This window comes from Heterocephalus glaber, unplaced genomic scaffold (assembly GCF_053883595.1).
Source record: "Heterocephalus glaber isolate CG9 unplaced genomic scaffold, H.glaber_assembly_v1.0 deba00000071, whole genome shotgun sequence".
Taxonomy (NCBI): Eukaryota; Metazoa; Chordata; class Mammalia; order Rodentia; family Bathyergidae; genus Heterocephalus; species Heterocephalus glaber.
Window position 1 is genome coordinate 27,932,565 of NW_028258137.1, and position 22,011 is coordinate 27,954,575.

At 53.4% G+C, this 22,011-nt stretch overlaps 1 protein-coding gene across 6 annotated transcripts; it reads right to left on the minus strand.

The window, feature by feature from the left end:
- Positions 1-483: 483 nt before the first annotated feature.
- On the minus strand, positions 484-21,611 carry Katnb1 (katanin regulatory subunit B1). Of its 6 annotated transcripts, none has more exons than XM_021256993.2 (20): positions 21,392-21,611; positions 19,968-20,272; positions 15,639-15,769; positions 12,412-12,529; positions 6,300-6,400; positions 5,968-6,009; positions 5,329-5,412; positions 5,017-5,132; positions 4,507-4,578; positions 4,174-4,324; positions 3,877-4,067; positions 3,676-3,806; positions 3,232-3,282; positions 2,349-2,416; positions 2,117-2,236; positions 1,868-2,017; positions 1,591-1,667; positions 1,436-1,510; positions 1,155-1,271; positions 484-882 (listed from the first exon to the last, which is right to left on the minus strand). In XM_021256993.2, exons 2-20 carry the CDS (start codon positions 20,005-20,007, stop codon positions 750-752), a joined length of 1,968 nt encoding a protein of 655 aa, XP_021112652.1. In that variant the 5' UTR covers positions 20,008-20,272; positions 21,392-21,611; the 3' UTR covers positions 484-749. The 6 variants fall into 6 exon arrangements, with proteins under 6 accessions (XP_021112652.1, XP_021112655.1, XP_004843199.1 ...); XM_021256996.2 differs by having other exon boundaries at positions 21,383-21,566; XM_004843142.3 differs by lacking the exon at positions 21,392-21,611 and adding an exon at positions 21,247-21,376.
- Positions 21,612-22,011: the final 400 nt, after the last annotated feature.

Below are 22,011 nucleotides of genomic sequence, written 5' to 3' on the forward strand. Positions count from 1 at the left end.
TGCCCCAGCCTGTCCTGTCTTGATTAAACTGGCCAGAGATTAGCCCTGCCCTCCTGGCACTCCCAGGACCCTGACCACCGTGCAGCCCTAGGGAACCTGTGTAGGGGGCTCCCGGAAGCTGTTTGGAACCCTCAGCAGAAGATGAAGCTGCCCTTCTGGCCCTCCCTCTGGGAGCACTGGGCTAGTCTACTCGTGGCCATACCTACAAGGCTAGGGTCCTGGCATCTTGCAGGGACTCAAGGACAGCTGAGAGGGTGGCAGAGATGGATAAAGGCCTAATCTGTTCCTATAGCCTTGGGGACCTACTACCTTCCCCTTCATACCCAGAGCTGACCTGGCACATCTGACACATCTGTCACTCTGCTGCCCCCTGCTGCCCACATAGCCTAGCGCACCATCTCTGGGGCTTGGAGGGGCAGAGACCAGGGAAGGCCACCATAGATAGGTGAGCTGCATGGCCAGAGGATGACCCTCACACAATGAAACAGGGAACAGTTACAAATTTAATAAAATCTGCCTATAAATTATAGCAGCAGCCCAGGGGCTGTGTTTGCTGCCCCAAGAAGCAAGAGTTGGGCAAAGCAGGGCAGCTGTTGAAGGATGAACACGGTCAGGGCCCACTCGGCCACCTCCAGGATGGCCTCAGGAACAGTAGAGAACAGTCAGAGGCTCATGGGCCAGTGGGCACACAGGGAAGAGGAGGGAGGCCAGGCCCTGAGGGCTGCTGGGTGCGCCCCTCACTGAATCCCTCAGTCCAAAGCAGCCATGAGCAGGTGCAGCTCCCGGAAGGCACTACCGTGGCGGCCACTCAGGCTGGACTTGCTCCTGACAAGGCCAGTGATGCTCTTGAGCTGCTTGTAGCAGAGCCGGCACTTGTGAAGCCTGGGGGCAGATGGGCAGGGACTCAGGAGGTCAGCATGCCCACCCACCATGACCCCCACCCCTGCAGCCCTGGGGCCTCTGCTGTCCTAGCCACTCTACGCCTTCTCAAAGAAGACTGGCCCAGGATCCCCTGGCCATCCCAAGGCTTGGGGGCGCAGCCAGCCCATGCAGGGACCCAGGCTCTGGCTATGCCGATCCCATGCCCTGGCCCCGGCCTCAAATGACACATATGCTTTCTAAGCTGTTTGGGCACCAGCCAGCCTGGCTCTCACCTCTCCTCACGGCTGATATCAACACCCACGGAGGGCGGGGCAGCAAGGATGTCTGTGATCAGGGGCAGGAAGCGCTGCAGGATCAGCTTCAGGGAAGTGCAGCCTGTCTGGACATAGCTTTGGGGACAGACAGACAGAGAACAAGGCACACACACACAGGCCTGTTTCCACTCTGACCACCCTGCGGGTAGAAGGGCAGCAATGCTTCCCAGCCACCTCCCAGGGCCCTGAGATCTTTCCAGTCCCCGGAGAGCTCTCATTTAGCAGGCCTCCCTTCCTACCTCTCATACTTGCTCTGCAGAAGCTTCTCGATCTGTGGCAGGACGGTGGTGCACAGGTCCAGCTTCCACAGGGAGCTGGGGAGAGGCCGGGCGGGCGTGGCGCTGACAGGCGGCTCCACGGCCCCAACCCCTCCCCAACCCTCTCGGCCACTCACGCTTTCTGGTTGACTATGTTCAGGAGATCCACCACCACTGATAGGTCGTTGATGGCCACAGCAGAGTCTACGGATGTCTGCAAACAGAGCACCATCGGGGGGTGGGGACAGTGGGGGCCTGATGGCAGCCAGTGATGACGATGCAGGAGGAAATGGCCATGGTGCAACCTCCGGGCTCACCCACCCCACATATGGCCTCTTTTCAGTTCAGCTCTAAACCCGAGCAGTAGGTGGAGGGGGGAGTGTGGCTATGCCCCAGGCAGGGGTGGGCACTTGCCTTGATGTCACTTGTGGTCCACACAGCCCGCACGGTGTCCAGGTTCTTGTGGCGGCTGGTGAGCACCACGCACATGGTGTCGTGGCCTTTGCGGATCTGTGACATGGCGTCTTCATCCAGCAGCTCTGCCTGCTGGGGGATCTTCACAGCCTATGGGATCGGCCCAGGCGCTGGCATGGGAGCAGGCAGCACAGCTCTGCCCTCACCCCACAGTTACCACTGCCCCTCTCAGGCTGAGTCCCCACTCACAGGCAAGAAGTCAGAGACCTTCAGGCCAATGGGCTCATTCCGAGTGGCAGGGATGATGGCAGGCTCACCCTTGGGTGTAGGCGTGGATGTCAGCACTGGGGGCTGGACTGGGACCTCGAGCTGAGGGGGCAGAGGCTCAGCAGGCGGCAGGCCTGAGGCTTCCCCTCACCTCCCAAAAGGGAGGGGCCTGCAGCCCCTCGAGCCCCATGCCACGGCCTCTGCTTGGACATACGTTTGGCATTGCGCACTGCACGTCCATAGCTGGGCTGGGCTTTGCTGCCTCCTTCACTGTGGCTGCGTCTGGGTACAAAAGAAAAAAATCATTGGGTTAGGCCAGGAGAAGGGACAGGCGGGAAGAGGGCAGGGCTTGGGAAGACTCTGGGTGACATCTGTAGTTGGGGATGGAACAGCAGACAGTAGGGAGCCCAGGGAGAACTGGAGAGGGGAGACCATCAGCAGCTTGGGGTTCTGGAGAGGCAGACGGCAGAAGTGGGCCATCCGTAGTTGTCTGGGGACCCAGGAGTTTCAGAGCCATCTTGTCACTAGGAATGGAGTGTGGGTGGGGAGGGGTCATTAGTGGGTAGATGGCAGACTGGAAGTGGAGGAGGGAGAGGCTTTTAGGAAACCCAGCCCCAAGAAAGCAAATGAGAAGACAGTTGATCCCATAAGGAGAAGTCAGGTGGGGGTCAGGGTTGCTATGGAGAACGCTCCACGCCCTTTCTCCATCCTGAGATGTTCCCACTATAAATCCCAAACTCCCAGCCAGGGCCTTCTGGGCCTCCTTGTCTCCAGCGAGGGTCACCTGCCCCTGCCCTCTTACCCACCCCCAGCTCCATCTTCAGTGGCCCCTAGTGGCCCCACTGTCCTCTCGTGTCCAGGGCAGAACACCTGTGGGTATCTGTCTGCTGTTGTCCCACACATTCAGGCAGGCATAGGCCGAGAGCACCTGCCTACTTTGCTTACACTTAGTCAGTGAGACCTTACCCAGGACATAGTAGGCGTTTTAAGCAGGTGGAGGGACAAGATCCAGCGGGGGGAGAGGCTGGAGGTCATAACAGGACAGGGGAAGACTGGGGAAGCAGCGTCCCTGGAGGCCAGGCTCTGGCCTGACTCACCGTCTTCAGGGGGTGCTGGGAAGGGCTCGCTTCTTCGGGGTGGCGTCCTACCTGCAGGGACAAATGATGCTGAGGACTCAGGGATCCTGCCTGTGAGTTAGTATGTGGGCATGGAAGGTGCTTCCCCAGCACTGCGATCGTGCTCCTGAACCCAGGAGCCCTCAACCCTGTCCTTCCCAGCCCACACGCTCAGTGGGCTCCCCTCTGCTCAGGGCAGGGGTTGTGGCACTTGAGGGTCCAGCTGACCTCTGCCTGTGTGTCCAGGTTCCACCCTCAGTCCATGAGCATAGCCCAGCAAGGACCATAGGACAAGGGCAGAGAAGCTGGGCCCAGGCAGAGTTGGGAACGTGGCTAAGGGAATGCAAGGCCACAGCAAGGCCATCCCCGGGAAGGACCCTGCCATGAGACAGGGACACAGGGCTGCAGGGTGGAGAGTGGCCTCACTGATGCTGTTCTTGGGCTGGAAGATCTCATTGTAGTCCTCAGCATTCTGGATCTCAGCCTGGGACTCACGTTCGTCCCTGTCGTCATCGCTGCTGGGGCTGCGGCGCTCGCTCTCTGAGTTGTGCTTCACCCTGGCATCAAAGGCTGTGGTCAGGCCCACCCCTGGGTCCCCCATGCCCTCCAAGGCCCCCAGCACCCCACCTCTGGGGCTTGCTGCAGGTCGTGCTGGGCCGCTCGTAGATGCGCCGGAGTGGGGCATTGGGGTTGGGTGACTGCTCCGTCAGGGGCCGGCTGTCTTGCACGGGGTCCTGGGCCACTGTGCCTGTCCTAGTGACTCGCGTCAGGTCCACCACGTAGGAGGAGACGTTGCTTTGGGAGAAGGCCACGCCTATCTGGGAAATGAAAGAGCTGGGGCTGGACCTGGAGCGAAGGCCCTAGCAGGATAGGTGGGAAGGAGCAGGCCTGAGGGGAGGTGGGTGGTGGGTGCCCTGGTCTCACCAGCTGGTCATTGCAGATGGCCAGGTCAGCCACCTTGCCCCAGTTGACAAGGACCACATCAAAGCAGCGCTCGGGCTCCCAGCCATAGACACGGAGTGAGTCCTGGCAGCCACTGTACAGGCAGCAGCCATCTGGGTTGAAGAGGACACTCCTGGGCCAGGCGAGAGTTGGCTGTGGGTCTTGGGGTACCTAGCCTGTTGCCACCCCAGAAATCAGGGGGGCACAGGACAAAGGGAAAGCAGTAGCGGGGACAGGAAAGGTCCCTCCATCCCCCATCCTATTGCCTGGAGGAGGGGAGGGGAAGGCTGGGCCCACTCATGCAGCTGTTGGTACCTGACAGGCCCTGGCTCTCCTTCAATGCAGCTCACCACCTGGAACTTCTCCAGATCCCAAAAACGGATCGTCCTACAAAGGGAGCTACATTGTGCCCAAAAGCCAGCGCCCATCAGGCCTCCACACAGGCCCCTGGCCTGAGAAGCCAGCTTCTCTCCAGATACCTAGCCCCTGGGGCCAGGGCCAATAGGAGTCTCGGCTGTGGTAGGGTCTGGCCCTGCACAGCCAGAGGGAGGGTGAGCATGACTGAGGCGGAGCCCAAAGGCCCTGCCCCCAGGGCTCTAGTAGCCACAGACCTCCCCGTTCGGTGGATCCACTGGGGCCTCAGACCCTGCATTGTCCGTGAAAACATATCCAGGAATTACAGTTGGGGGAGAGATGGGAAAAGGCAGCAATCCTGGCTTGGCCAATTCAGTCTACATGGGCTCCTCAGGCATATGGCATCTCGGGACAGAGAGACGGAACAGAGATGGGGTGGGACACCAGTCCCAGATGTGCCTAGCTCTTCACCTGTCGGAGCTGCCAGAAGCAAGGAGGTACTCGTTGGGGTGAAACTCTACCACGTTCACAGGCCCCGTGTGACCAGGGAACTCGGACATCATCTTGCCAGCAGTCAGGTCCCAGAGCTGGGGGTGGGGCAGGTGGCAGTCAGGGACAAACAAGGCATCTGGCTTCCCACTCTCCTAATCTGGCCCCAGCTCTTTGTCCACAAACCTCTCACCCTGGACAGACTTGGGGCATGTGAGCCCCATCGGGAGGGAGGCGAGGACTCAGCTAGCGTGTGATCGGCAGACCCCAGACCCACATCTGGCCAGGAGTTACCTTCACTGTGTGGTCATCTGCGGCTGACGCCAACCACTTCCCATCAGGGCTGAAGCGGAGACACCGCACAGCCTGGGTGTGCCCCTGAGGAAGGAGGACAGTGCATGGAGCTCACCCGGGGACCTGGGCCAGGCAGGCCTCTCCCCAGCTCTTCTACCCTAGGCTCGACAGTGCCTTCCTGGGGAACAGGCTTAGAGGAAGCCCCAGCTGGGAGATGTCAGACAGGGACATTTCTCCACATGTAGCCACAGACTCCCAAGCCTGCAGGACACAATATGATCATACCATTTGGGAAGTATTTTATGGCCCCTTTGGGAGAATTAAATGACATCTTTTAATGTCAGAGGCTCTGAACACCTCCAAAAGCAATGGTTCAGCACAGTGCTGCTAAACTCATGTGAGCAGAACCTCTCTCACCTAACGCCAGTTACCTGCCTGCAAAATCAAGTGCAGAGCAGTTGGATAAACACGGTTATGATCCGGGGACTGGTGGAAAGCCAAGGGGTTGGGATGGGCCACCCACAGCATCCCAGTCCGCTCCAGACCATAATCCATGTCTCGCCCACAATGGACTGCAGTCCCCACCCCACACTAAATGCCGAATACTAGTCATACAGACTGACAGGGTGCCATCCTTACCCTATACCGGAAGACGCAGCCCTTCCTCCTGATGTCCCAGAGCTGTGGGGAGAAGAGATGAGGAGCAGTGTCACAAGAGGTCATGACTAGGACCCTGGCCCAAGGGCAGAATGCAGCTGTGCGCAGAGAGAGGGCTCTGGGCCCCTCCAGGTCTCAAGAGTCATAATGACAGAGGCCTGGACACCACTCACCCCAGCTGGGCATTCTAACCCCAGTGTCTGGCGAATGCCTGCATGTACCATTCACAGGGCAGGTGTGGATGGTATCAAGGGGGAAGGATGCAGATGGAAGCCCACCCGTCAGGCAAGTTGCTACCCAGAGAGGCAACTCACTTTGATGTTTGTGTCCTGGGAACCAGAGGCCACAAACTCGCCATAAGGGTGGAAGTCCAGGCTGCAGATGTTGGCTTTGTGTCCCATGAGTGTGCGAAGAACTAAGAAGGCAAAAGAGAGCAGAGGCCATGGTGTGAGCAAGTGAGATGGAAGACAGGCAGGGCTGCAGGGCCCGTCTGTGCATGTGTTTCAGTAGTAAATGCATGGGAAACAAATCAGCTAGAGCTCCACCACCATAACCACTAGTGTTCCTGCTTCCCTTGCAATGACAGCCATTCCTATTTTTACTCAAGCTCCCAGCTCCTCAGAGCTTGGGTGAGCAAAGCCCCCAGAGTGGCAGAGCAGGACAACTGCATACAGCCCAGGCCCCGTGGGTGTCTGCAGGGCAAACATCCCCACCTGAGACTGCCAGGGAGGGAGAGAAGCAGGGAGGAAGGAAGGGAGGAAGGGAGGGAGGGAGGGAGAGAGGGAGAGAGGGAGAGAGGGAGAGAGGGAGAGAGGGAGAGAGGGAGAGAGGGAGAGAGGGAGAGAGGGAGAGAGGGAGAGAGGGAGGAGAAACTCTAGCACTGGGAGCAGCTGTTTGATCAAAAAAAGAAATCCAGAAAGGCTCTTCGGAGGCGGTGATTTCATAGCAGATGTCAGTGGGTGGGGGATGAGGGGCCCTGGCAGGTAGATGGAAGTGAGGTCAAGGGGCAGGCATGGCTGGATGCTCACTTGGGCCTTGGGGTGACACCTATCCAAGTGAGAGATAGTGAGGGTAGTTGTCATGGCAAGTGGAGGCAGTGAGAACTAGGAGGACACATCCTAGGCTGGGACCAATCACCTCTCTATCCGGAAGCCACATCTGCCACCCTTCCAGTTTGCCAGCAGCTCCATGGCCACGCCTGGCCCAGCCTAGTGGCAAAACTGTGCACTGTCTCAGGGCATCCTCTAGCACCACTCAAATCTGTTCCATTTGTCTTGCTTTTAGAGATTTTTACTTCTACTGTTTGGATGAAATTGATCAGCCCACAAGTGCTGGGGTCAAGGAGTGTGATAGTCCAGCCACTCTGAGGTTTGAGTGAAGGTGAAATAAGTGAGTTCTCTGTGGCAGGACTCTTTGTGTTCAAGACTCCAAACGTAGTATTTCAGACACAGGAGTGCTGAGAGCCAAGCTTTGGATAAACTGAATGAAGTCTACTGTGTGATCTTCTCCCTCCCTTGACATTGGGCCTAGGCTCAGGAGCCAGAAAAGACGGGGATCAGTCCTGGCTCTGCTCCTTGCTTGCTGTGTGACCTTGGATACTCACTCTCTCTGAGCCTCAAGCTGGGTTATGGTCAGAACCAAGTAAGAAAATGAAGTGCTTAACGTGGGCTGGGCATGCACCAACTGCTTGCTAAGTGCCAGTTATAATTTTTCCTGTCCATCCTCCACACTGGACCTTTTTTTCCCTCCTCCTCTGGGAACATGTGTCTTGCTTCTCCTTCTCTGGCCTCAGTGACAATGCACCACCCAGATCTGTGGCCATCTGGCACCTCCCTTGTCCCCAGGATGTCTAGTGAGCACTCGTAGTGTTTAGCAGGCTAAGCAATGTCACTGCATTAGGTCACTGAGTCCCTCCAACCATTCCAGAAGGTAGGCAAGGGCTCAGAGTGCAGCTGCTGGCCTGAGGCTGAAGAGTGGTGTGCAGGGCCAGAAACTGGGCCAGCTCTGCCACTTCAGGAGCATCCTTTCCAATATGCTTCACCTGCAAGGGAGGAATCGATGCTGGGGCCACAAGCCCAGGGCAGAACTCGGTGACAGCAGAATAAAAGTGGCTGCTGTCGTCCTCATCTGCCTTAAGGACAGAGTCCATGCTCCATGCGGCCTCAGTTCCCTCTGCAGCAGGCCATCGGGTGCTGGAGCTGGGACTGTGTCCCTTCACACCAGGGAGTGTGACTAGGTGCCTGCCACATCTGTCCTATGAATGTCCAATTCAGCCACATCAGCCTTGGGCAGCTGTCCCTCCTTGGTCTGTGCTGCCAGGGCTCCACACTCCTCTGCTGCCTAAGGAGCCTCAGGTACATGCTGCCCACTTCATACCACCCCTAATCCACTCACTTTGCATCTCCCAGCCAGGAGCCTGAAGTCCTGCCCTGCCCTGAGCAGTTGTGGCAGGTCCTGCCCCTGCATGGGCCAGCTTCTTAGGGCACACGCTGCCTTCTGTGGGATCTGCTGGCTGGCCCACCCTCACCCTCTGGCTGTGCTGTAGAAAGCCGGCAGGACCACATTCTTCCAGCCTGACTTCTGCCCCTGCTTGCTCAACTCTTTTGGGAGATGTCCGGACTTGGTCAGAGGACCCTGGAACTACAGAGTAGAGGGCACTCAGGTGTGCCTGCCTTATGCAGGGACTTCCCAGCCTCCCAGTGGAGTGGCTGCATGGCCTCTGCCTGAATCTTCCGGCACTGGGCTGATTTCAAGGCAGCTAACATGATGAGTGGCTCCTTCTGAGCCCTTTCTGCACCTGGCCTTTTGTCACTGTCATGCTTTGGCAAGTGGGGTAAGGGTGGCCTGAGGTCTTGGCACCACTGCTGAGGGCCAGCTTCTCTTCCATCTGGGAAGCCCCCAACTCAAGGCAGCAGATGGCAAAGCGGAGAGCACAGGGGTGGGAGTCCTGACACCAAGGTTCAAGTTCCAGGTTCTGTTAGATGACAGGGCCCTGCCAACCTGGCTCTGCATCAGAACCTGCTGGAAGCTTACGGAATACAGGGTATAGGGCCCATCCCACTACCAACCAGGTTCTCGGGCGGTCTGGGGCCTGTGTGTGTGACAAGCTCCTGCGCAGCAGCCACCTGGGAGCCAGTGCCCTGAAAGCTGAGGTCTTCAGTTTCTATTTCTTGGCCCCTCAAGGAATCACTCACATTTCCCTTATGAGTGAAATCCTGTGGCTAACCAGGCCTGGGATGGGGACACAGCACTCTTGGCTTCTCCCTCTGGTCCCTTGTTCCTCAGTGAATTGTGAATGGTCATGTGCTGGGATTCAGGTCCACACAGAGGTTTCTGGGGGCTGCCCTAAACCCAAGTTGGTTGCCTTCTCATCCTGGGCATGCTCCTTGTAGCTTGCTTGAGGCTAAAGGTGCCTGAACCAAACAGCCCTGGTCCTGGTGTGGCTGGGCAGCAGGGCCATGTGCCAAGAAGCAAGGCGTGCAGCTCGTTTGTCCTCAAGGGGTCCCAGAACTCTGTCATTCTTCAACAGACAGTTTCAGGGTGGGCAAGTGTCACTCGAGGCCCAGGGGCACTATCTTTCCTGAAGACCATCTGCATAAGACCACTACTCTTCTGGGGCAGAGTGAACCTCACTGCTGGGTTTGCATGGCCGATGGGCACCGTCCTGCAGCAGACGTGGACATGGGCCAGAGGCAAGGCCCAGAAGAGGCTGTAAGGTTCAGTCAGGCACAAGGGGCTGTCTGGCAAAGGTAGCCTCAGAAAAACCTAGACTCTCATAGGTTGAAGACCACTTCCTGCCTGGCACACCCAGATGTGGCAAAAACAGAAGCTCCATTTGCATCTCCATTCTGGCCTGTGCCATGTTCTACAAAACACAGAGTCAGCCAGCAACATTGAAAAGTGGGTGGATTCCACATAAATGTTCAGATTTCCAGATTCTTTTGATAAATCTGTGGGGCCGGCAGTGCTGTACCTACTGCCACACGACAATGGCCGCTGAGCCTGTGAGGCAGCTCACCTGCAGGGAAAGCGAGACTCCTAGGGGCACTGAACTGATGGCAAGTTCCAGACTGAGAGGATCCAGGGAGGATCCACCTCAGGGATGAAAACAGACCCACACCAAGGCTCATGGCCATGAAACATCACAACACTGGACACAGATCCTACAAGCTTGGAGTAGGGAAGACAGGGAGGGAGGAAGCAGATACTACCTGAAACATCTGGCCTAACAATAGCAGTGATCCCGGACCCTAAGAGGCAATGGAGCTGTACCTTCAAAATTCTGAGGACAAATTATTTCCAACCCAGGACTCTACAATCAAACTTGAAAAGACAGGGGTAGAACAGTCACTTTTGGTCAGGGACAGCCACTAATACTGTGCCTGCCAAGCACCCTTTCGCAGTAAGCCACAGGACAATGGACTCCATCTCAGGAAGAGGAAAACAGGAAGATGATGTCACAGGAGGGGTCAGGAGGGCTGCATCTCCCCATGCTCCCTGGCACTAGGACCTTTGGAACACAGCTCTGAGAAGAGATACCTGTGTGATGGGATGGGCTTGAAGGGAACAGGAGGAAGTCTACTCTTCTGGTTGAGAATCTGGGATGAATTGGTAGTGGGGAAGAAAGGAGGAACAATTTTTAACTCCAGGGAAATAAAGTTATAGAAATAAATGTAACCAAAGGTGCAAATTTCCAATGATGAATGTCATTATATTGTATACCTAAAATGTACCAATGATTAGAATCAATAATCAATAATGTAAAATAGGAAGAAAAGGTCCAAAGGGGTAGGAGTAGTGCAGGGGAAAGGAAAGAAGGGAAAGGAAAAATGATGAGAAATGGAAAAAATGGAAATAAAGTTTTTGTAAATAGGAAAGGGTGGAGGGCGTGAAGGGAGGGTTAGGAATGGGGAAAAAATAAGAACCAAGATGCATTATGTAAAGGTACAATTCCCAATGAGAAATGTAATTGTGTTGTATACCTACAATGTACCAATAAAAGAATTAAAAAAAAAAAAAAAAGAAAAGAAATAAATGTAACCAGTTGTGAATAACATTCCTGTTGCCCTTACAGCAGAAATGCTGACCACAGCCGGGCATAGGGCTACACACCTGTAATCCCAGCACTTGGGAGGCGGAGGCAGATGGGTCGCCATGAGTTTGAGGTTAGCCTGGACAACACAGTGAGTTCAAGGCCAGCCTAGATTACACAGCTAGACCCTGTCACAAAAAACCAAACCAAAAAAACAAACAAACAAAAACCCCAAACAAACAAAAAACACTGACCACTTAAATGGTGATACTGGGAGGCACAAAAAAATGTGAACATAGGGTTGGGGTGGCTGTGAGAGCCAAACCTTTGTCTGCCACAGTAGGAGGTATTTAATGTACACATTTATTAAAGAAAAGAAAAAGAGATTGCAGTGTCATCCTGTCGTTTAGCAAAGAGGACCCAACTGGCACAATGAGAGGCGAAGATCAGAAAGGTGAGGGTTTGGAGAATGGGAAGGAGCGGGACAAAGGCTTCCTCTTTCCATCATGACTGATTCTAGAACCACCTGTCCTGGACTCTAAAACACACATTTAAATATCTATCAACTGGGCCCTTGGACCCCTCACCCCTGCCAGGTCTCCCTCAGCCTTAGTGACCCTGGCGCAGCTTCTGCAGCTGATGCAGCAAGGCCAGGAGCTCCTGGGGCTGGAGAAGCGCCACATCATGGCCACCCATGGTGACCCCAAGCATCCTGGCTCCCTCGGAGGCCCAAGCCCTGGGAGGGCACTGCCTCACCACACTCAGGCTCCTGAGTACCCCGCACTGACTTGTGACCCTGGACACCGGCCACTCCACCTTTAAGCGTTTGTCTTGCCCAGACACCACCAGACCTAGCCTTCTGGAGTCTCCTTGGGGCTGCCCACTACTCGGATTCTGGACCAGATTCTCAGTTAAAAATGAAACCCTGCTCCATTGGTGTCAAAAAAAAAAAAAAATTCTATCAAGAAAAACTAAATTAAGACAAACAGTACAAGCAACAGAAGATCCAGCCACATGAGGCACATGTCCCTGCAGTAACTGAGCAGGCCTCAGTGTGGGCCATCCTGAGTTGGGGGACCTGTACCCCAGTTCTTCACAGCTCCCCTCATACAGCCACCCACTCACCCATGTGTCCTGCAGCAGCTGACATCTTTCCAGGTTCCAAATCCACACCCTCCCACCCATGAATGTGCCCTTCTTCGTGGTTTTTTCATTCAGACATTCTTGGTACCCCTCAGTGCCAGCTGCTGAGGTGAAAGCACCCCACACTGCTGCTAGGCTAACAGACAGGTGGGCATCACACCATCTGGTCAGATGGAAATAGCGGCGCAACCCTGCCTGAGCCCAAGAATGAACCCAGGCATCTGAGGGAGGACAGTGAGCAAGGGGCCTACTTTTGGCAGCTTCCAGGTCCCAGACTCGGATGGAGCCCGACTGGGAGCCGGCCACAATGAGCTCCTCCGGGGTGTTGAGGCGGACACTCTCCACTGGGGACGTGTGACCTGTCAGGCTCTGTGAAAAGAGGGCAGCAGCTTCAGTGCACTGTAGGAATACCCCCTAGCTGCTGTCCCAAATTTGGGGTCCCGAGGAAAGTCTTCAGCAAGGAGTAGCTAAGGAAGGGAGGCTGCTTCATCGGGCCACACCCTGCCCCTCCTGCAGACCATTTCTGCATGGTCATTTCTCCCAGCCACAGTGGCCAGGACTACAAGGCAGCAAAACCCCAGTCATCCTCCAACCACCTCCCCTGGTGTTCCTGGTATGGGTGTCAGCTACAGAAATGGCCCTGGGCCTCTGGATGGGGAGCAGCTCATCAAGATAAGAAAGGGCCTTAGCCAGGTGTTAATGGTGCACACCTGTAATCCCAGATCTTGGGAAGCTGGGGCAGGTGATCACTGAGTTCCAGGTCAGCCTGAGCTACATAGAGAATTCAAGGGCAGCTTGAACTACATAACAAGACCCTGTCTAAAAAAAAGATAAACGGACACCAATCCTTTGGTCCTGAATCCAAATGACCACTGCCTAAGCGGCTTGCATCTCCACTCTATCTGGCACTGCACTCAGCGGGGAAGCCATGGCAGGTTCATCTCACCCCTTTGGGTTCCTGGCTCAGGGGCTCCCAGCCCAGGCAGGAACCCTGCCATAGGACCTAGGGGGCCTAGGAGTGTTTCTGCTGGAAGACAAGTGGCTTCTCACCCACCCAGAGCAAGCAGAGCTGGGCTGGGCTGCACCTCAGCCGGTTACTCTGAGGGTGGTAGGTACCAGCATCTCCAGCTTTCTGGACAGGAGGCTGGAAACTAAGTCCATGGTGTCTGTCATTCTTTGCCTGGTCCTGGCCATCTCAAGGGACAATGGTGACTCCATCAGTGCTTGCTAAGATGACATTTCCACTGGGAATTGGAGAGGGGACCTGCTCCTCAGCAGATCTACCCCCAAGGCCTAATACTTACATGCAGCTTGTCTGACTCCCACTCAGCTCTGGCAGGGGTCTGAATGTGTACAAACTCCCTGGACCACAACTGGGCAAAGCCCATCCATGTTAGAAAGGCAAATTCCCTTCAAACCAGCAATTCCATGTTGGGGAGCTAGCCCTGACCGTGTGCAAGCCCATGAAACAACACAAACCCAAGGTTATCTGCTGCAGTGAATCTTGTTGGCTAAGCGGTGGTATCCACAGTCCCCCATGCAATGGAAAACTCTTTAACCACTGAAAGGATTGAGACAGTAGGGTGTGACAGTACACGTCTGTAATCCCAGCATTCTGGGAGCCTAAACCAAGAGGATTACTGCAAGTTCAAGCCCAGCCTGGGCAACTTAGTGTCTTATGGAGACTCTGTCTCAAAAAATAAAAGGCTGGAGAGGTAGTTCAGTGTGAAGGCCTGGGGTTCAATCCCCATACATACCACAAACAATAAGCCACAACTTTAAATCTGATAAGATACTAATCTCCATGAGACTTTCAGGTGAAAAAAGGTGGAGAATGGTGTATACAGTATGATACCCCTTGTGTAAAAAAGTAGGAGAGGGAACAGATAATACATTTGTTTGTCTGTATTCAGAGTAAGTCTAGAAGGACACAGCAGGGAGTCAGGGAAGAGAGAAAGACTCTACTGTTCACTCTATTTTCAATGTTGAGCCACATGAGTGTCTCATTTATTCAAAGGTAAACAAATAAATGAAGGAGACCATTTGCAGAGTTAGCACCACAGATATAAATGCCCAGGCGGGAGACTTCAGCGGCTCTGTGGTACCCAAAGCCAGGGTGGATGCTTTACAGAGGTACAAGTTAAGGCCAGTTGGGGGCCTGAAGGCTGCATCTGGTATCCAAAGAGAAAGCTGATGGCCAGGGCCCAGACTTCACTGCCTGCTCTGGGAGGAAGAGCATGGGTCAGTTCAGGTCCTATTTCTGATCTCTTTTGATTTTTTTCAACTTGGGTATGTGACTGGCATTTCAGAGGGAAAGAACCCTTAAAAACTACAAAGTAAAATAAAAACGGAATCTCAATTCTGTCCTTAGTGAAGACAGGCACACGGGCTACGGGCTGGGTAGGTCTAATAGGAACACTGAAGTGATTATGTTTCTACTGATAAATGTCACCTCCTACCATTTCTTCTTTATGTTTATTTGATCAAGAGTCAAAAGAATAATAATTCTTTGTGTTGGCAAGGATGGGGGCCGGGTTCCTATGCTGCTGGTGAGAATGTAGATTGGTTTCTGGAGGGCAATTTGACAAGATGTTTTGAAAGCTTTTTAAAAAGCACACACCCTTGGATTACATGTAGTGATCACCAACACACTGAAAGGTCTGGGTAGATGAAGATGCTCACCACAGTGTGGTTTAGCAGAGCCCAAAACCTGGAATCAGACTCATGCCGATAACAGGGTATGGTGAAGCTAATTACAGCTCATCCCTACAGTGGAATACCAGGAAGACATTAAAGATTGTGTTGTAAAAGAATATTTGTTGACATAGGAAAATTCTCACAACATTGTTAAGTCTAAAAGACCAGGTTACACAAGAGTAAGATAGTAATTGGAAGATATTTTTTATGTATGTGTGTGCAAGTATTTGTGTATTTCATCACCTAGAGAGGCACAGATCAAAATACCAACTGTACTGGTCTCAGAAAACAGAACTGTCTGTGATTAATTTTGTTTTTCCTCCTTTATGCTTTCCTGCTTTGGAAGGCACTTTCTAGTCCTGCATCTGGTTGTGTAACCAGGAAAAGATACTACTAAAGAACTAGGTCCCTAACCAGCTCAATGGAGTCCCTGTAAATCCCTTCTGTGGACTGAGGTTGGGAAAGAATCAAAATGACCATCCCCACATAGGTGACAGGGTAGGCAGGAGGCACAGCCTTTTGGTTCAGCCGTGGGCCAGGGGCTTATTTGGATTTCCCATGCAAACTCAAATTCTGTCCTACAGCCAGGTGGCTCCCCTATTCCTGAGAGCTGGCCACCACCCAGCCGTCCTGGGCCTTCCTGAACAGATAGCCGGGAGTTGTATGACAGGGTGTTGTGTCCATTCCCTGCCTGGGCTGGCCCCAGAGGATGGGTGTCTTGTGCTCTATGGTGCCTGAGAAGTCGCCTGCTCCCCAGCCCGCCACAGTCCCTGAGACTCACCATGATGCAGTTGGGCTTGTTGATGGACCACAAGTTGACTCGGCAGTCATCCCCACCCGTGGCCAGCAGCCGTCCTGAGGCTTTGCCCAACACCAGCGAGGACACATTGCTGGCATGGGCAACAATCTCTTCTACATGGAAAAGGAGAAAGAAGTCAGTCAGAGGGCTTGGATGGCCCATATGGAGGAGGAGCAGCTCTGTTTGGCCAACAGCCATGGAACTGGAAACTCTCAGGGCTGAAAGACCACTGAGCCTCAGATTTCAGTCATTCTGGTCCTGCCTCAAGGCCTCCTGAGCTCTCCTTTTTATGCACATTAACTGGTAGTAGACTGACGGACTGCACAGGTGGCCAAGCCCTCCACAGCCACAGATTTAACCAACTGACAGTTAAAAATGTTTGGCGGGAAAAATGTATCTGTACTGAACAGGTACAGACTTTTCATATCATTATCCCTAAATAATACACGGTAACAACTATTTACATAGCGCTCACACTGTACCAGGTACCATAAGTAACCCAGAAAAGTCCACAGGAAGACACACGTTGGTGATGTGCAAAGCCTGTCTCACTTCATCAAGCCACTCAGCATCTGTGGAACCTCAGTGTCTGGGCACAGGGGTCCTGGAAGCAATCCTACATAGATACTGAGGAGGACTACCTGCCAAAAGTTATTGTTTCTTTTTTTACTTCAAAAAAGAAGAATAATACCACTGAGCTGCACAGGGGCTGGTCTGAGCTCCACTAGGTGCCTCAAACAAGTCGGAGTCACCTGACTCTGAAGGCTGGCCCTTGCCTGTTAAGTGGGAAGAAAATGGTGCTGCCCCATGGGGTGCTGAAGGTCTAGGAACAGGGCCCTGCCCTGCTCTGGAGGGAGCGGGTGCTTGTGGCTGTTAGCAGGATAAGGACTGGTCAGCAATACAGAGGAGCCACAGGGTCCCTGAGGTGGCAGCAGACAGGCAGATGAGTCGGGGGAGGGCTGACCAGACAGAGATGGAGATAAACCTGTGGGCAGCTACTAGGAACCCCTGGGCTGCAGCCATGAACCTCTAGGGGCCTTGTCGGGGCTCTGAGAGGCACAAAACAAGGCCGGGCCAGTCCCTGGGTGAGCTCTTCCTAGGAAGGAGGAGGAGAAAAGACAGGTCTCTCCACAGAGGGGAGGGAAAATCCCAGGTGCTGATGCCCTGAGGCAGCTGGGAGGCTGGCTTGGTGATGCAGAGGAGAAGGGTGTTACAGCTTTCTGCAGGGCCCATCCTCCACCCCAGCTCAGACTCCACCTTGCCCAAGTGACTCTGGTGCAAGCTGCAGACCACAAGGAAGCTAGAGAGGGTCCAGGAAAGCTCAGTAGCCCAACTCGGAGGGGCTATCAAAGATGCTTAGGGGTTTGACACTTCCCGGGTGGGACTGGCCAAGGCAGTACCCAGCCCAGCAAGGGCGAGAGCTCCCTGCAGGATCAGACATCAGCCATCTGGATCCAAAGAAGCTGGGCCCTTTTCTAGTGCTCATCTCAACCGCAGAGCCTTCTGTCCTCTGGACATGGTAGGGACACAGGCATGGGGCCCTGGCCACAGACATTTGTGTGTTCGAGAGCTTCTGCTCAACCCAGTAAGACAACAGGATACCTGTTTCCTAAGCACTCTGCTCTCGAGCCTTGAGCCCTGTCCCCTTCTCAGAAGCTACTCCCTGTCTGCACTGCCCTCTCCCTGGACCCATCTGGAGGCCTCCATCATCTGCCTTGGCTCTTCCACTTCCCAGGGAAGTTCTGGCCGAGCCTCACCTCACTGGGCCTTGGGACCTCTGGAGGACCCTCGAGGACCCTAGCCATGAGTTCATAACACAAGTACTTCCTAGGCCTGGCCCTCGGAAGCTGTGGGCAATGAGAGAAAAGCCTTCTGCCTCAGTGCCAGTGTGACTGGATGGACGCTGGACCGGGCAAGGAGCTGGAAAAGGCACAGACTTGAGATAAGGGCTCCTCTCCTCTAAGCAGCTGACCAGATGGGCAGAGGTGGTGTGGGCCACAGCTGAGAGCTAACCCTCTAGTTTGGCTTGAAGAGCACCAACTACCAATGCCCATGCCTGGGACCTGATTCTAATGCCAAGAGATCAAAATCCTCAGTGTGTCTTCTGGCAGGACAGGTGACAGCTGCTGTACTGCCCCATGGTGCAGGCCCTCAGCAGCTTCCCAGGCTCCAAAGCTGGGGAACACTTTGCCTTCTGGCCAGAGGAGCTGAGGACTTGTGTCCCAGAAGAAAGATGCAAAGAACTGGGCATCAGTGACCTAAGATGGCCAAATACCTTCTGATCCCTACCAGAGTCTACAGACTCAAGGAGCCAGAGGTCTTATGGCTTCAAGCACCTCAGACATCTTATAACCATGGAAACCACTGTGCACAAGAAATTGTCAGCAGATGCCAAATATACCTGGTCACATCACATCACTTCCTGTTAAATATGTTGAGGGCTTGGCCTTGCCTTTAATGTAAGGTCAAAACTTCAGAAGGGCTATGGACATGAGCCTCTGCAGAACTCACTAGCATCATCTGGCACCACATTCTCCCTGCCACTGTGCCACAGGTCCTGGCCTCCTTTAAGTCCTTGTTATACAAGCTTCCTACCTCAGAGCCTTTGCACTCGCTGTTCATGCATTCCCTGCCTCATCCCATATCCTCATCTGCTAATTGAAAGCACACACACCAGCCTGTAATTATAGAAGGATTGGAAATGGGTGGATGTGATTATTCAATTCCTGCCTGATGGTCTCCCCAAGTGGGACTCCCATTGTATAGTGACTTTGTCTAGTTTGTCCTTCACTGGCTCATGTACAGGAAAGACCAGCTGTTTAAGTGATGGATATATAATCCTGATAAAACCAAAGCCATTCTGTATATACAAAGTATATCCTCCTTGGAGAACCATAAAAGGGTTCTTCACAAACCCCAGAGCTTTGAAGAGCAATTTGAAAATAGCCCACACCTCTACTTTATAAATGAGGAAAGTGGTGGAGCCTTACCCCCAGCTCATGGAAACAGCCAAGGGAAGTGCAGCAGAGTGTGACCAGGTGGAACACATCAAGTCTGTGCCAACAAGTGACAGCTGGGGTAGGGCTCACTGTGGTGCCAACATGCAGAGCAGTTCTGCAAACATGGTCTGGGGAACACTTGGGATCTTCAAGATCCTTTTGGAGGGCCCAAAAGGACAAAATCATTCCATAATAATACTAACATGGTGTTTGGCTTTTGTGCTCTCATTTGTTCACAAGCATACAGAAGAGCGTTCTAGAAGATACATGACATGTGGTGACATCAAATAGTGTCACATTTGATTATATATTCTTGTGTTTGTTTTGTTTTTCAAACTAAGTCTTCATTTTATTTATTTTTTTGGTACTGGGGATCGAACTCAGGACCTTGTGCTTGCAAGGCAGGCTCAGTACCACTGAGCTAAATCCCTGGCCCTATATTCTTTTTGGTTTTTTTTGGTACCAGGGATCAAATTCGGGACCTAGCGCTTTCAATGCAGGCAATGGAACCACTGAGCTAAATCCTGGGCCCCTGGCCCTATATTCTTGTGTTTTAAAAGTCCCAGAAATGTTTCTAACATGGTAAATACTGATAGGTGTAAATTCAATAAAGAAAAGCACTTTGAGGCCTTCAATAATTTTTAAGAGGCTCTTATATCAAAGTGTTTAGATCCACTAGCATAGAGCTGAGGGCTGAGCTCTTGCTCAGCTACATTCCAGAGCCCTGTCAGCATCCCTCTGCCTACCCTTCCCCCCTTCCTCCCTCTCCACCCCTACCTCAAGATGCTCTCACCTGGCCACGGAAGTCTGACTCATAAGATGTCCAAAATGCCTAGAATATCTCAGGATTTCTTACCCCATTCTTCCTTATCAGGCTAACTGGAAATCCTACACTAAGTACTGTATTACATTCATGATTTTACTTCAATCTCATAGCAACTATAGAATGTTAGGTGTGATTATCTCATTGTACAGACAAGGAAATTGAGCCTCAGAGAGGTTAAGTCACCTGCTCAATGTCACTGCCAATCTAACAGGTGCCAGTTATAATTTCCATCTTGGTCTATCTCACAACAAAGTCTGGGGGTCTCCCTCTCTTCCAAGAGGAGATAGGGCCGGGGATTTAGCTCAGTGGTGCTGCCGCCTGACTCCCAAGTGCAAGGTCCTGAGTTCGATCCCCAGTACCAAAAAACAAAACAAAACAAAAACAAAAAACAACGCACCAAGAGTAGATAAAGCTGAGTACGAGCTGGCGAACAATACACAGCTAACATAATAAATTGGGTGAAAAAGAAAAATGAAAACCACTCACGCAACTTCCAGGCTGTCTTGGTGACCACAGGGGTGGCCATTCTTCAGGGATTGGCACCTGAAGCCTCACCTACAAAATGGACTGTGCTTTCTTCGTGGGGTGGGGGTGGATCCCCACCCCCAGATCCACCAGTGAAGTTGGCAAGGAGTTCCCACACATCCAGGCAGAAGGAATGCCTCTTCTCCTGGCCTTAGACTGCCTGGTGCTTTTAAATCATCCACAGCAGCAATAGCAGCAGCCTGTCCACATGTTAGGATCCCAGATCATGGAATGTCAGGCTTGAGCCATCTCAGTTCAACATTTAGCTGGAAAACAGAGGTGATGGCGTGTTAGGAAACACTTAGTATGAGGAGCAGCTCCCTGGATCATCACTAAGGCTGCCTGATACAGTGATACCCACCAAAGCTGCCAGAGCCAGAAGCTGCACTGCAAATTGAGTTTGACAATCTGCAGAGGGGTCACCTCAGGCAGAATGACTTAGAACACAGAACAAAAGAAGCAGAGATGATGGAGGCGGTTCTGCTTTCCAGGATGCTGGCTGTCTAATGTGTAGCAGCTGCAGTGGGGCGGGGAAGACTAGGTGTCTGCAGTTCAGATTTCTGGGAATCACTGTTTTCATCTGATGTATAGAATGGAGGTTGGAGTCAGATGCTAAGCTTAGAGGACTATTTATGAAGGGCAATCCTGCGACAACGATTCAAATCCTCTCTGGTGACGATCTCAAAGAGGACCCTAAGGGTCCAGTCTTCTGGCTCCTGGCAAGGGAACTACACCTGCCCCATTAAATTCCCAGAGCTGGGAGCTGAGCCTCCAGTTTGGGCGTGAGTCGTCGATATGACTCCTCAACTCTAAAAGGCCACCTCATGGAGTCTCCCACCCGCTTCCCACAGCCACTTCACCTCTTTCCCAGGAACCGTCTCGCCGGCATTCCCTTTCCCAGACCCTCTGTTCTCTCTCTCACACTTCGACACCGCTATCTGCGTCTCCCATTCATTCGCGCTCCTGTTTCTCCGGCCCCTACTGATTAACCATCCTCCTGTGGACCTCCAGCTCCGCTTCCGGCCTCCTGGGCTTTCCCCCTCCGGCCTGCAGGCCAGCCCCGCTTGACTCTAGGCTGGGGCTGATCCCTCAGCCTCGCCAGATCCTCCCTCTTCTCACGCCCTGCGGAGTAGTCTCTAGCCCCCCTGAAGCCCCAGCTCTCTCCTGCAGCCCGATCAGCCCCGCGTGGCTCGGCCTAGTCCCCAGACCCATCTTCCTCTCGCCCCCTTCTCCACTTTACCTGCAGCTGCGGCTCCGGAGGCCGAGGCTCTGCTCCAAGAGCGACCCCCACTTGCCTCCATCCCCTGCCCTGATTGGTCGCTGCTTGACAACCGACCCTCACAACAAAATCTGGCCTGGAACCCCGCCCACCTCACCTAGCTCACCAATCAGCTGCCGCAGACGCTCCACCTCCTCTAGGATTACCAATGAAAGCAGGGTCTTCTGCCGCTTTTCGTAGGTACCCACTCCCTTTTCCTTCTAATTACGAGTCAGAACCGTTCAAGAGCCGCCCTTCAGTCTCTAATGAACCAATGCGGGATGCCATTTCCTTGGTCCCGCCTCTACCTCACGCTTTCTCCTCACTTCCTTCTCTTCCTTGAATCTAGTTTGCTTTTTAAAAATTTGCGAGATGCCCTCCAACAGCGGCTGCGCCAATCGCTTTAGCAACCGTCCTGGATCGACCAGTCAGCGCTTGCATTGTTGGGAAAACCAATTCTCAGCTAGCCAATGGGGAGGGGAACATGAGGAGCATCGTGAAGCCAAAAACCTTCCATTTTGGAATGGGGCAAAACAGCCTTAGCATTTTGCCTTCTCATTCCCTTTAATTGCCAGGGGTGCCTCCAAGGTCTGAAGACTGCTTCTCAGTTCCAGACGCCGGTTTTAGTCCTACCTCAGAAGGCCTAGACGGAAACAGCGCCTGTTTTGGGTTCGAGTTGCACTGCCGCTTCCCTGTGGGGATCGCAAATCAGGGTGACGCTGCCCTGTTGTCGAAAGACTCCGGAGC

Excerpts from the sequence above, each read along its gene's own strand:
- Katnb1 (XM_021256993.2), bottom strand. The coding sequence starts at position 20,007 with ATGGCCACCCCTGTGGTCACCAAGACAGCCTGGAAGTTGC. Across the intron at positions 4,325-4,506 it reads GGAGAGCCAGGGCCTGTCAG|GAGTGTCCTCTTCAACCCAG; the intron begins GTACCAACAGCT and ends CGCCTGGCCCAG. Across the intron at positions 2,237-2,348 it reads TGCAGTGCGCAATGCCAAAC|CTCGAGGTCCCAGTCCAGCC; the intron begins GTATGTCCAAGC and ends CTGCCCCCTCAG.